This window comes from the organism of the source record quoted next, unplaced genomic scaffold (assembly GCF_019419815.1).
Source record: "Pyrus x bretschneideri cultivar Hongxiangsu unplaced genomic scaffold, Pyrus_bretschneideri_v1 Contig71, whole genome shotgun sequence".
In the NCBI taxonomy this organism is placed as follows: domain Eukaryota; kingdom Viridiplantae; phylum Streptophyta; class Magnoliopsida; order Rosales; family Rosaceae; genus Pyrus; species Pyrus x bretschneideri.
The window spans coordinates 1666703-1680787 of record NW_025999811.1 but is presented as its reverse complement, the minus strand read 5'-3'; the positions used below and the strand labels follow the sequence as shown (position 1 = coordinate 1680787).

Below are 14085 nucleotides of genomic sequence, written 5' to 3'. Positions count from 1 at the left end.
GAATTGTGAAAAGGGAAACTTTTTATTAACCGACTGAAAAACAAAGCATAGCAGCTATAAATACATTTGACAATCTTAGCTTCTTAAGTACACTACTACTAAGCTTACATATTAAGCAATCAATCTACAAATGACAAGTGTACAAATGATAAACTGACAGATGGCAATATCTCTGTTATTACCCCCCTCCCCCCCAATCTTAACCAAGAGTACCAAGGTTAAGATTAGAACAATGACGAATGAAATGTGGACTATGAAGACCCTTGGTAAACACATCAGCAAGCTGAGCCTTGGTAGGAATATACTAAACCAACAAATCATTCTTTTGAACTTTCTCACGAACAAAATGATAGTCCGTGTCGAGATGCTTAATTCGAGAGTGAAAAACTGGATTAGTACTCAGAGCAAGAGTAGAGAGATTGTCACAATGTAAGAGAGGTGGAAAAGGAACAACGACATGCAAGTCACACAGTATATTTCTCAACCAACACACATCTACTGCACAATGAGCAAGGGCCTTATATTCAGCTTCAGTGGAGCTTTGTGAAACTGAAGATTGTCTTTTAGATTGCCAAGACACAGGATTTGATCCAAAGAACACCACATAACCGGTAATAAACCGACGAGTATTAATATTCGCAGCCCAATCAGAATCAGAATAGGCTGTCAAGAAAGTATCAGAAGTAGATTTATATGACAATCCGCACTGCAAAGACCCTTAAATGTATCTGAGAATTCGTTTGACCAAGAAAAATTGAGAATCAGTAGGTTAACTCATAAACTGACAGACAACTTTGATAGCATGAGAAATATCGGTGTAGGAATTTTCCGTGTTCACAATCGGGTCTGGTAAATATGAGATACTGAAACGCACCAATGAGACTTCTATACAAAGTGGGATCAGTCAAAGGAGTACCTTCAGTAACACAAACCTGAGAATAGGTTTGGCAGGAGTAGATGTAGGCTTACAATGTTCCATACTTGCTTTCTTAAGAAGCTCCTTAGCATACTTGGATTGATTCATAAACAAATCCCCATTTGCTTGATACTAAATGTGAAGACCAAGAAAATATATAAGAGCACCCATGTCCTTAAAAGTTCACCAAGTTGAGTAATTATAAGCTGAAACTGACCATTATCAGAACCAGTGATGATAATATCATCGATATATAATAGTAGAACAACTATATGAGTCCCATCATGTTTCACAAATAAACTAGCATCTGAATAAGACATTTGAAAACCCAAGGAAGGTAAAACTCCAATAAATTTGTGATACCATGCTCGAGGAGCCTGTTTAAGACCATACAACGACTTGACAAGCCTACAAACATGAGAATGATGACTAGGATCCACAAATCCTGGTGGTTGCCGCATATAAATTTCCTCATGTAATTCTCCATGAAGAAAGGCATTTTTAATGTCTAACTGGTGAAGAGACCAGCAGTGAGAAGTAGCCAAAGCCAAAATAAGCCATACTGTAAAGTGTTGAACAACCGAACTGAAGGTTTCAGAGTAATCAATACCTTGTTCTTGGGTGAATCCTTGAGCAACTAGTTGTGCTTTGTGACGTGCAATGGTGCCATCAAAATTTCTTTTGACTTTATAAACCCCCTTACATCCAATAGCAGAACGATTGGGAGGAGGTGGTACCAAAACCCAAGTACCTTGAGATTTAAGAGCATTAAACTCGTCTTGCATAGCTTGCTGCCATAATGAATTCTGAGATGCAATTTGAAATGTCTTTGGTTCCTCTATATCGGAAATCTTAGCCACAAAAGAATAACCAGCATAACGAAGATTTCTTCGCCTAATATCTTATGCGATGGAATTTTACTTCATGCGACCAAGTGTCCTTCGTCACCAAAACTATAAAATGTAGAAGTGAATGTTGACCAAATTTGCCCTACAAACTAGTTATTTCCTAAGGGCAAGGTTTTGTAAGGCAACCCTAATTTCTGACGGTGGGTGAGCTTGTAACATATATGGAACAATATCACACAGTTTTTGCGCATATATAGTTACATGCCTGAAATGACACTAAATATGGAACCATATTTTAGTTTTTTTTTATTTTGTTGCTTTGGTATATAAAAACTAATTAACTAAATTGTGTTCTAGAATTAAGATAATTCAAATCTGTTCATTGATTGATGACAGTACTGGATGACGGTACGTGTTTGTTTCCATGAACAACAACATTTCGAACAAATGGATATAATTTGTATAAATGGTACTTGATTAATAACTCATTCCTCATATCTAATTCTCTCTCTCTCTCTCTCTCTCTCTCTCTCTTTTTCTTTCTCTCTATCTATCTATTCATTTATCTAGCTCTATAGAGATGGAGATGGCTGACCAGAGAGCAGAAAATATTGTCGTCTTCGGCCAACCCCATAATAGTATTGCAGACTTTGATCCCCCAAAGAAACCCAAGACAAAGAAGTTCGCTGTTGCCTGTGCCGTTTTGGCTTCAATGACGTCTATCTTACTGGGTTATGGTAATTGTTCCTTAAAACTCATGAATATTGTTAGTGGTTGTGGTTGTCTAATGATACACTCATTCTCCACTCCTATTCTTATTTGATTAAAAATATTATCTTACTATTGCAATCCGCCATTTTCGTTCCTACTCTTTTTGTTTTGGAAGAAACTTCCCCACCTGCGATGCATGCTTATTTTAAATTTATTTACAGATATTGGTGTAATGAGTGGAGCGTCTCTCTTCATCAAAGAAAACCTCAATATCAGCGACGTTCAAGTCGAAGTTCTTAATGGTACCTTGAACATATACTCTCTCATTGGCTCCGCCTTGGCAGGTAAAACCTCTGACTGGATTGGACGCCGGTACACCATAGTACTTGCCGGAACAATCTTCTTTATTGGAGCTCTCCTCATGGGTTTTGCCCCGAACTATGCATTTCTCATGTTCGGTAGATTCATTGCCGGAGTTGGAGTTGGCTATGCTCTTATGATAGCTCCTGTCTACACCGCCGAGATCTCTCCGGCCTCGTTTCGTGGCTTCCTCACATCTTTCCCTGAGGTTTGTTTCATTACCACGTTATATTATCATATAATATACTAACTATTTTTGTTATTAGCCAAGGTAATATGTTTACGTACATATAAGCATCTAAGTATTTGAAAAAAGTTATGCTTCCAAGACCATATATTTATATCACATTTCTGTGTCATCTCATGTGACACATGGTGCATACAATGAACATTCAATAAGACAAATTCATTAATTGATGTGGCATTTAAAGCTTCACTTGCCACGTTCGAAGGTATAAAAATATGGTAAAAAAATGTGATATTCTAACAATTTCCTCGTAAAAAGTAGGGGAGTGCTATTCACACACCTCTTTTTACCTCCCACACATCTTGTTAATTTTTGTCCACCGGTCTTCTTCAATTCATTCAATCTGATGGCCAAAAATTGAGAGAATGTGTAAGATGGTAAAAAAGAGTGTGAATACCACCACCCAAAAAATAATGCTAGGGAGACCAAATATTTATAGCACATTAGTGTATCATCTCATGTGGCAAGTGATGTATACAACTAACATTAAATGAGATAAATTCATTAATTAATGTGACATGTACACATCAGTTGCCACATTAGATAGTGCACAAATGTCATATAAAAATGTGCTCACCCTAGAATTTCCCTGAAATATCTACTAGGTGGCGCTATCCACACCATGTTTTACTTTCCATACATCCTCTGAATTTCCGACTGCAAGATCAAATGAACTACAGAATATCAAAAGACGGAAATTAACAAGAGGTGTGTGAAAAATATTAATGGATGTGTAGATAGCCCCACCCTATTTATTGTTTCGTAAACCTCTCACATGCATACACATGAGTTTATATTAATAGAATTTATCATTTTGAAAATATGTAGGTGTTTGTTAACGTTGGTATATTACTGGGGTACGTATCCAACTTCGCCTTAGCCAAGCTCCCGATCCACTTGAACTGGAGGATCATGCTCGGCATCGGTGCAATTCCCTCAGTTTTTCTAGCCCTTGGCGTTTTAGCCATGCCCGAGTCACCACGTTGGCTCGTCATGCAAGGGAGACTCGGAGACGCCAAGCGAGTACTAAATAAAACATCATCTTCTGAAGAGGAATCGCAACTCAGACTAGACGAGATTAAAGAAGCTGCAGGAATCCCAAAAGACTCCAAGGATGAGGTCGTTCAGGTTTCTAAACGCAGCCAAGGTGAAGGTATATGGAAGGAATTGCTCATCCGCCCCACACCGGCCGTTCGCCACATCTTAATAGCAGCCCTTGGTATCCACTTCTTTCAACAATTATCAGGTATAGACTCTGTGGTTTTGTACAGCCCCAGGATCTTCGAGAATGCGGGAATCACTTCTTACAATGACAAGCTACTTGCAACCGTGGCTGTTGGATTTGTCAAGACCATTGCAATCTTGGTGGCAACATTTCAAGTTGATCGGTTCGGACGTCGTATTTTGCTTTTGAGCAGCGTGGGTGGAATGGTAATTTCCTTTATACTGCTTGGTGTGGGTCTTACGGTCATTGATCAATCCCACAACAAGGTCCCATGGGCCGTCGGGTTGTGCATCGCCATGGTACTATTCATCGTCGCTTTTTTCTCTATCGGGTTAGGACCCATCACGTGGGTATACAGCTCTGAGATCTTTCCGTTGCAGTTACGCGCGCAAGGGTGCAGTATGGGGGTGGCCGTAAACAGGGTGACAAGCGGGGTCATCTCCATGACTTTTATTTCATTGTATAAGGCCATCACAATTGGTGGGGCCTTCTTTCTTTATGCTGGAATTGCTGCGCTTAGTTGGGTCTTCTTTTATACGTTGTATCCAGAAACGCAGGGTCGATCCCTTGAAGATATGGAGGTCTTGTTTGGTAAATACCACAAGTGGAAAGAAGCCAATGCCATGCTTAACAAGACTAAGCAAGCTGATCATGGTTTTGGTGACGACAACAAGGCTCAAATCCATTAGGAATAGAAGGGCAATGCTTAATCAATGTTTAATGCACTTTATGATGATGATCAATTCCTTTATCTCATATATTTCAGTTATATGCAACTGTACTTACATTTATAAGAATAATTTTCGTTAAAACCCAAAAACTTGTTTAGTACGTAGTGAAGTTGAAAATTTTAAAAACTTTTGGTTTTCATCTTTAGTGAGACATAGATCTCGAGCAATCGCTCCAGCCATTATATGAAATTCTGAACTTTTAAGAAGAATAATGCCAAGGAACCAAATTTCAAACCAAATGATACGATTGTTTATGGTTGGATTATTACTTAAGTGTTGATTAACATGCTTAACTCCTATTGATGATACATCATTTGGTTTGCAGAATTTGGTTTAAAAGTTTTCTATCTAGCATTATCCTTCTAAAAATATCACTAAACACAGCACATGAAAACCCCAGTCTTCATAGACATCCATTGACTTACCCGTAAACCCTCTCCCTCACTTATCGACGCTCCCTTTATTCTTCTCTCTGATCCTAGTGTCCTTTCTAAAATTTTCTAGTGGACACAAAATCTTCATCATCAAGATCGATCGAGCACACAAGTTCTGTGCTCACTCTCACCTTTTGGGAAGGTTCAGAGTCTCAGACATCTTATTTTCTTTGTTAAGTAACAAGATGGTCTATCAATATGTTTGGTAGATGTGTTTAATATATAATTGTTTGTTCTTGTTAGAACATTTAGTTAATTTAGAATCTTCTCCGTAATTGCAAGAAGGTAAATTTTTATAGTAATTATTTTAGGAATTCGTCTCATATGGGTTTTGTCAAACAATATATATACATATATTATACACATTGTATCACACAAATCAAGAAATCATATTTCTATATGGTATAACAGAGCAGGTTGCTCTATGTATGAAGCTCGACAGCCACATGTGCTCTACATCACCTTATTTGTGTTGGAGTAAGGTCAGGAAGACTAAATCTATGGACAAAGTTTTGAAAACTAGAGCACATGAAAGTTGATGATTGGTTTATTACTTACACGTTGATAAACGTGCTTATTCTTATTGGTGACACATCATTTAGTTTATAAATTTAGTCTTCAAATTTGATCTCCCTAGCATTACCCTTTGTGTTGTCCACATGCTAGGCATGAAAATTCAGTGACACATTCTGACCCCAATAACACAAGTTATGAGGCCATAATATGATGGCCCCCACTAAATTGACCACATGAACCCATCATGAGATGATGTCACAAGCCGACTTAGTGATGAAAGCCATCGTAAGATAATTATGATGTGAATGAATTTGAACCAAACTATTCTTTATTAATAATCAAAACAGTCTACTAAGCAAACCTCATCAACCTCCCTACTTGGGGACACATGTTCGGGGATGTAATCTCATCCTTATCGTATCACACCAAAGATGATAGTAACCTCACACAACAATTAACACAAAACAATGTAGTGTCATACATAATCAAGAGTACAATATGCAATTATTATATACTAGAATAAACTGCAGTAAGGGACTCATCACCAAAATATGAAGGTGAAGGTCTCATTGCCAAGCCTACTCTTCACTTCCTGGGTTATCCTTGTTCTCACTATGTCCTGAGGGGTCGACAAAATAAAGTGTGAGTGGATCAAGTTTATCTAGTTAAAATCATTTGAATATAATAACCCTCGTTTTGAAATCATATATATAGTAAAAAACTATATACATATAACACTACCATAACAATAATCAAGTTTATATCACATCGCTCGTCATATCAAAGAATGTAAATTCCATTCACACTATCAAAGTAATTCAAGTGTATAGCAATCAGGTGAAGTGGGATTTACCTGATAGATGACTAGCGTCTATTAACGAATCTAGATTTTATTGGAAACATCAGTACCTGCATAAACGTATGGTCATAGCTAGCTATACAATATGTATGATGACAATTTGGTGAAAATGAATCACCAATAGTCTTAAGATATCGTTCAAGTTTAACTAGATTTAAGTCTCCTCAAAGACTACTCAAGAACAAAATACAATATAATATTATATTATATTATAATATACCTCAAATGGCAAGTAGAGCGTCCTTCCTCATTAGGATCCTTGCATGATTCCTTTTTAATAGCTACTAAATTAATTAATCATACATTCGAAGAAAAAATTAATAAACAAATAAAAATAAACTAATCTTCAATCAATTAGGAGGGGAAAAGATGGAGGAGAGTGTAGGGTGTTTGTGTATAAGAGAGATAGAGAAAGAGAGATGCAAGGAGAAACAGCAGTCGCTAAAGAGAGCAGGGAAAGGAGAATGGGAATAAAGAATAACACACAGACCTAATTGGTGAAGTAGTGTTTGCCCGATGGAAATCCTTGACGGGCACCTTCACTCAATCATCGAGCAAACGTGTTTCTGCTCGTTTTTTAACACATCAGCATGGTCCTTTGTTAAAACTAGCTGAAACCGTTAGTTAATGAAGTTGTCCATCAGGCAAACTGAACTTAGCCAACGAATCATTGTTTCGACCCGCAAGCCTTAATGACTTGCGCGCCAAATTTTTTGTTGGCGCCAAAATCTTGCCCTACGACAGTCAAATGTGGAAAACTTTTGTCGCCTAAAATGCACTTGAGTGACGAAAACAGTAATCCGTCAGTCAAATGTGGAAAAATTTATGCAACAAAGGATTTTGCCGCAAAAGCTACCTTTTCTCAACGACTAAAAACCTTCATCGTGCAAAAGCCTTCAAGTAAATGCGGGTAAGGAGTTTTTTGGCACCAAATAGTCGCATGACGAAGAATTTCCCGCGTAAACATTACACGAGAGATTTTATTAGGTAAATGGCTCTGAAATGGTCAATGCACATTGAACTCGTCGTATTTAAAATATCCTAAGGTCTTGTTTTAATTTGGTGAGATGGCCGATTTCGTTGTTCTTACAACTAAGCAATGTAAGGGAGAATGATTTGGGAAATGTAATAATTAAGTTTCTGTGGATGTAATATTTATATTTTTGGAAAAACAATTTTGGGTGAATCAATTACTGTGATTTTGAAATTTATGTTTTGTTTCCGCAGATACTGCAGATAAAAAAACCCAGAGATAGGTGCAGGCTCAAAAAGAGGAAAGTGCGCAGCATAAGCGAATCATTTATGATGATATGAGGGGATTGAATACAACGACGAATGCGAAGCTTATGCACGACGTTCAGGTACTAGTGCGGATCAATTGTTTTACGAAGCAGGCGTCTTGGAACAATTTGCCCGAGGACCTAAAGAAGTCTACGTTGGATGAATTATCAGTAAGTGTAAATTAGTAAAATAATAATTATTTTTGTTAAATAGTATATTATAACGATTAATTTGTAATTATTTTTTGTGTCACAATGTAACTATATTATTTATGTTACGGACCAATGCTTGATGAAGTTGATCAATGAGATGTTCAGGACGCATTACCGGCAACGGTGGCCTAACGTCTAGCGACACATAGAATTATAGGGAAATCCTGACAAACTAGTGGAGTAGAAGTGTTAATTAATTGTTGTGGACGAATAACATATGTTTATATTTATGTATTTGAGAACGATGTTTTTAATTATTTCTTTAATATGTATTTGAATAAAATTTTCAGTTTAATTGATTAGTTGGTTAATTTGATTTATTTGGTTAACTTAATTTGATTTAAGTTTTTTTTTTTGACTAAATCAATTAGACAATAAACTCTTTGTTTACATAAGCTTCAAATTTTCAAATAAATATTTAAATTTAATGTCCTTCATCACTTCAGCATTTAGGCGTCGAACTTGTCATCGCACAAAAATATTCGTCGCACGAAATGGTCAAAACATGCAGCTAGATTTCGCGCCAATTTTCAACGGTGTATGTTTTGTGCGACGGAGGTTTCGTCGCACAAGGAGTTCGTATTTATAATCAGATTGCTCAGTTGTAAAGGCAGAAACTGCAAATTTTGCAGCAACTACCTCTGCCACTACAAAAATGTAGCCTTCCTCTAATACTCCCATCATCTATATCTTCATCATCTCTCCTTAAATCAATCTATCCTACTCTATTCAGTATGCATTTTCGTTTTGTATTTGAAAATTTCATTGTGAATTTGTACTAATGCCATCAAATTTGTTTTTTTTATAGAGCTATTGTATACGATTATCGATTGGTGAAAAACGAAATTGGAGGTATGTTCTTTGGTTTTTAAATTTTAAATTATTTAATTTATTTTTAAATTATGGTGTGTTAAATTGTTTTTATATAAACTATTGTGTACATCACGAACAAAATTGTTTTGTGTTGTACAGAGTTAATAGTAACTAACTTCGTGCATTTTTTCAAAATAAACTTAGTTTCCGTTCAAGGATTAGTTGGATTTCACACATGGCTATGAAAGCATATGACTGTGGTCCAATTGATTCTTGAATTGTCCCATTATTAGGATAGTTTGGGAATGCACAGTTATGGGGTGTAGTTTACTGTTCACAGATCGGTCACAGTTTTTTACATTCTTCGAGTGCCTGATATGTATTTTATATCTACGTCGTGCACTTGAAGAATTGTAAAGAGATGCTGCCAGAATTGTCTCACGTCGAAATCTAATCCAATGGAGTCATAAACAACATCACGTAACTGTGCATTCCGGAATGTGGATATGAAATATTGGTTATTACTGTTTGCAGGGTTTGGGAAACGCTATAATTATAGGGGAGGTTCTGCCGAAATTTCGTTAGAATTTTGGAGTATGTTTGACTAACTTTAATTTTTTTCGAACTAAGAAAAACACCTAATGTCCTTGCCAATAGTTAAAGACAACAAAGGTCATCCAGGTGATCAATGATTGTATCATGATCGATAACATTAATCTACAATGAGTGCAGTTCTGAGGGCTCAAGAACAAAAATAGGAGGTAAAGATGAAGCAGCTTAGTAAGCAGAATAATCATGCCTAGATATAGCACCTATCTTCAATCTTGTGCGTATGCCATGATCAGTAGAAGATGCAGAAGAACTAGATGTATGGGCAAAAGGTAAAAGCGCCTAACGCTGAGTGGAATCAAAGACAGGTAACAACTCAGGAGAAAGAGGAGTAGCAGCATTGGAGCGAGCTATTAAAGATTCAGATTCCTGTGATGAAGAACCGGATAAACCAAAAGACATTGGTGAAACCCCTGTACCCCTGTACCTTGTGAAGTAACTTGTGGCAGTGTAACAACCAAAAGAGGAAGCAATTTGGAATCTGAACTGATGAAGGAAGAAATAACTGGAGAACTAGGCAGCTTTGCAAGAAGCATATGCTCATCATGAACCACATGCCTAGATATGTATAATCTCTTGGTTGCTAAACTATAGCAAATAACTCCCTTATAACCAACAGCATAACCAAAAAAGACACATAATAGAGTCCTATGTTGAAGTTTATTATTGGTATATGGCCTATAATAAGGATAGACTGTAGACCCAAAGATTTTCAAATGTCCCAAAGCTAGAGATTTATTATATAACTTGAAGAAAAAAGAGACATTTGAAGAGATCGACAAGGCATCCTATTAATGAGATAAACTGCATGTGCACAGGCATGGCACCAAAAGCCTTATGACAAACCAGTAACAGACATAAGAGTAATAGCAGTTTCCACAATATGTCTGTTTCGCCTCTTAACAAATCCATTTTGTTGAGGAGTATAAAGACAAGAAATCCTATGAAAAATACCTTTAGAACTCAAAAACTATTGAAATTGTTTACTAACAAACTCCCCACCCACCATCAGATTGTAAACATTTAACAAAACCTCCAAACTGAACTGATATAAAAGTATAGAACTTCACAAAAATGGCAAAAACATCTGATTTATTGAATAATGGAAAAATCCATACAAACTTAGTACAATCATCCACAAAGGTTACATAATACCTAAATCCTTCAATAGACGTTACTGGTGAAGGACTCCAAATATCAATATGGATCCTTTCAAAAGGTACTAAACACCTAATGGACTCAGTAGGAAAAGGTAACCCAGACATTTTGCCATTTATACAATCAGAACAGATACTGCATTTATCAACTATAGAACTAAGCTGAGACTTATTTAACATGACTGATAGGACGTCATTAGTGAGGTGTCCCAACCGCTTATGCCACACAGAAGACTTGATCACTTGCCCAAGAAAAGCTGAAGAATTTGCACTCTGCACAGGAATCTAAAATAGCTCATTTGGCTTACTCCTGCCTCTGTATAGTATCTCCTTTGTTACCTTGTCCTGCACAAAAAAAATGGTGTCATCACAAATAAACCAGCACTGTTTATCCTTACACAGTTGTTTAACAGATAATAAATCTTCAGCTAAGTGAAGAACATGAAGAACTTCAGATAATTGAAGAAAATGAAAAGGAGTTTTAAGAACTGTAGAACCAATGTGCTTTATTTCCAAACCTTGACCATTTCCAATTTTAATTTGATCTGAACCATCAAAAGGAGTGGGCTGACTGAGATTAGATACATCAGAAGTCATATGATGCGAGGTACCGGTATCCACAATCCAAGCATCTCCAATTGGATAAGGTGCAACAACATGAGCATTCATGGTAGTCATATTAGAAGAGGATGGAATAGGACCTGAAACATTGGAAGTAAAACCAACAAACTAAGCAGAAGAGGAAGAGTAAACATATTTTGGCATGTTATTGAAGGCAGGAGGTGGACCATGGCCTTGAAATGCATAATTCCCACGATGGTAACATTCTAAAGCAATATGACCCCGTTTACCACATATTTGACATGTAGTGACAGTCGAAGATGAACTTGAAGACCGATAATAACAGTTAGGAGTAGTATGACCTCTCATTTGAAAAATCTGACATTCAGGCTACATATTAAACCTTGAATCAATATTTCCATTCCACTGACCCTGTCTAGAACCAGAATTAGAACCTCTGCCTTTATTAAAATTGGACCTGAAGTTACCATTACCCATATGTTGATGCCCATTATATGATCTGTAATTAGATTGAGGTGACACAAACATAGAACCTTGAGATGAATTACCAGCAGAAAAACCAAACTCAGAAGTACCAACAAAACCATAACCATATCCATATGGAGAAAACTGAACTGGAGGTAGCATAAGTAATGGGTGTTGCTGCACAGAAGGCATATGTAAAGAAGGTGGATTATGAACAATAGGAGCAGGATAAAAAGATCCAGGTTGAATAGTTCCAACAGTGGCAGATGAAAAACCATCAGCAAAATGAGAATTAGATGATGAACCCAGTTCAATATTAGTCTGAGAACTAGAACCCTGAACATACATGGCAGCTATAGAAGTCAACAAAGTATGCTCCATACATTCAATATCCCCTTTTGTATTCAACAATTGGGCTTGAAATTCCTTCAAAGAAATAGAAGACTACTGAGCTAAAATGACTATTCTAATAATAGCATATTCACAAGGAAGACCATCAAAAGTAGCAATTATCAAATTTTATCAGATACAACTTCACTAGCAACAATCAATTGATCACAAAAAGATTTCAATTTAGACAAAAATTTATCAATATTATCACCCCTTTCTGCATTGTCTGCAATTCAGTCTTAAGCATGTTAATCCTGGACTTTGAAATAGTAGCATATCTATCCTCAAGAATGGACCAAGTATCATGAGCAGTTTTGCATCCAAGAACATGGTTTATAGCATCATTCGACAGAGTAGCAATTAACAAGCTAAGAAGAGCTAAATCATTTGTCTACCAGTCTTGAAAATCAGAAGAAAGTTCTTTAGTAACCCCAGTCTCAGGACTAACAACAAATTTTGGTGGACATATAGATGTACCATCAAAATGATCAAACAACTTGTATCCCTTAAGCACCGACTTAAATTGAAAAGCCCATTTAGAGTAATTGTTATCAGTAAGATGAATAGTTAACATTCCTAGAATACTTTCAATCTTAATAGTAGATGAACCTATCTTTCAAAGAATCTCAGTAATAAAATCACAGTAATAACAGAGATATTCTGATTGGCAATAAGCCTCCGAACAATCAATTGGTAGTGACTTCGGTTTTCACCAATTTACAAACGACATCGATCTTTCATAATATATCAATTTGAAAGAAAATTGAAATATGCAAGAATTAAGGCATCGGCCTTTATTAAAATCTATGGCATAGGCCTTCATAGAATCAACACAAACTACACAAAAATCAAACAATCGATGAAGAAAAGCAAAAGAATAGTACTCACAAACCGAAGACACCAAATCACATCAGAAAAGAGCGCACGAAATCCCCCAAAGAAAAACCTAACTCGCAAAACTTGATTTCTCCTGAGAAATTCTCAGCAACAGAAGCAGCGGACCAAACCAAATCAATCAAGAAGTCAGCAATTCCACAGAAGAATCACTGGCTCTGGATACCATCTTAACAATATGAAAATCTAGGTTTTTGTAGTGAAGGTTTGATAGAGAATTTAGAGAGAGAGAAAGAAAATTGTGAAGAGGGAGACTTTTTATTAACCGACTGAAAAACAAGGCACATCAGCTATATATATGTAGACATCGAAATTTGAGTAAAATAAATGTTAACCAATGTATTAAAATTACAACATTTATTTACTTCACCAACCTCACACACTTACTTCACCTACAACATCCACTCACTTCACCTACAACCTCCACTCACTTCACCAAAAAAATGAATGGTGGTGATTCACTCTCAAAGCCTATAAATAGGCTTTCCATCAAGAGGAATACACACACAAAAAAACACCAATTCACAAATACATTTCTCTACTCCCAAAATGGAAGAGAATACTCCCCACACATCCAAAATCCTTGAAGCTTTGAAACTCTAAAGCTCTCAAGCATCCAAACCCCAAATTCCCAAGAAAATCCCGAAGGATCAAGAAAGCACTCTTCGTTCTTCGTCAAATCCTCCTTCAAGATCAAGCCCCAACGGCCCTTGAAGAACTCCCACCAACTCAAGATCAAGCCCCGACGGCCCTTGAAGAAAGTGTTCATCGTTCATCATCCGTTCATCCTAAGATCAAGCCCCAACGACCCTTTGGATCAACAACATCAACAAAT

General features: G+C 36.6%; 2 protein-coding genes across 4 annotated transcripts; one reads left to right on the top strand and one right to left on the bottom strand.

Moving 5' to 3' along the window:
- Positions 1-2344: 2344 nt before the first annotated feature.
- Positions 2345-5114, top strand: LOC103967422 (putative polyol transporter 1). Its single transcript, XM_009380681.3, has 3 exons — positions 2345-2501; positions 2697-3043; positions 3911-5114. The coding sequence occupies exons 1-3, from the start codon at positions 2345-2347 to the stop codon at positions 4994-4996; spliced, it is 1590 nt and encodes a 529-aa protein (XP_009378956.2). The 3' UTR covers positions 4997-5114.
- Positions 5115-10837: 5723 nt separating this feature from the next.
- Positions 10838-13527, bottom strand: LOC103967421. 3 transcript variants are annotated; one of them, XR_007254626.1, is made up of 3 exons: positions 13245-13527; positions 11438-12143; positions 10838-11264 (listed from the first exon to the last, which is right to left on the bottom strand). XR_007254626.1 is itself a non-coding variant. In XM_048574466.1 (3 exons), exons 1-3 carry the CDS (start codon positions 12345-12347, stop codon positions 11224-11226), a joined length of 522 nt encoding a protein of 173 aa, XP_048430423.1. In that variant the 5' UTR covers positions 12348-13527; the 3' UTR covers positions 10838-11223. The 3 variants fall into 3 exon arrangements, 1 of the variants encoding a protein (XP_048430423.1); XR_670337.3 differs by having other exon boundaries at positions 11438-11620; XM_048574466.1 differs by having other exon boundaries at positions 11438-11620; positions 12050-13527.
- Positions 13528-14085: the final 558 nt, after the last annotated feature.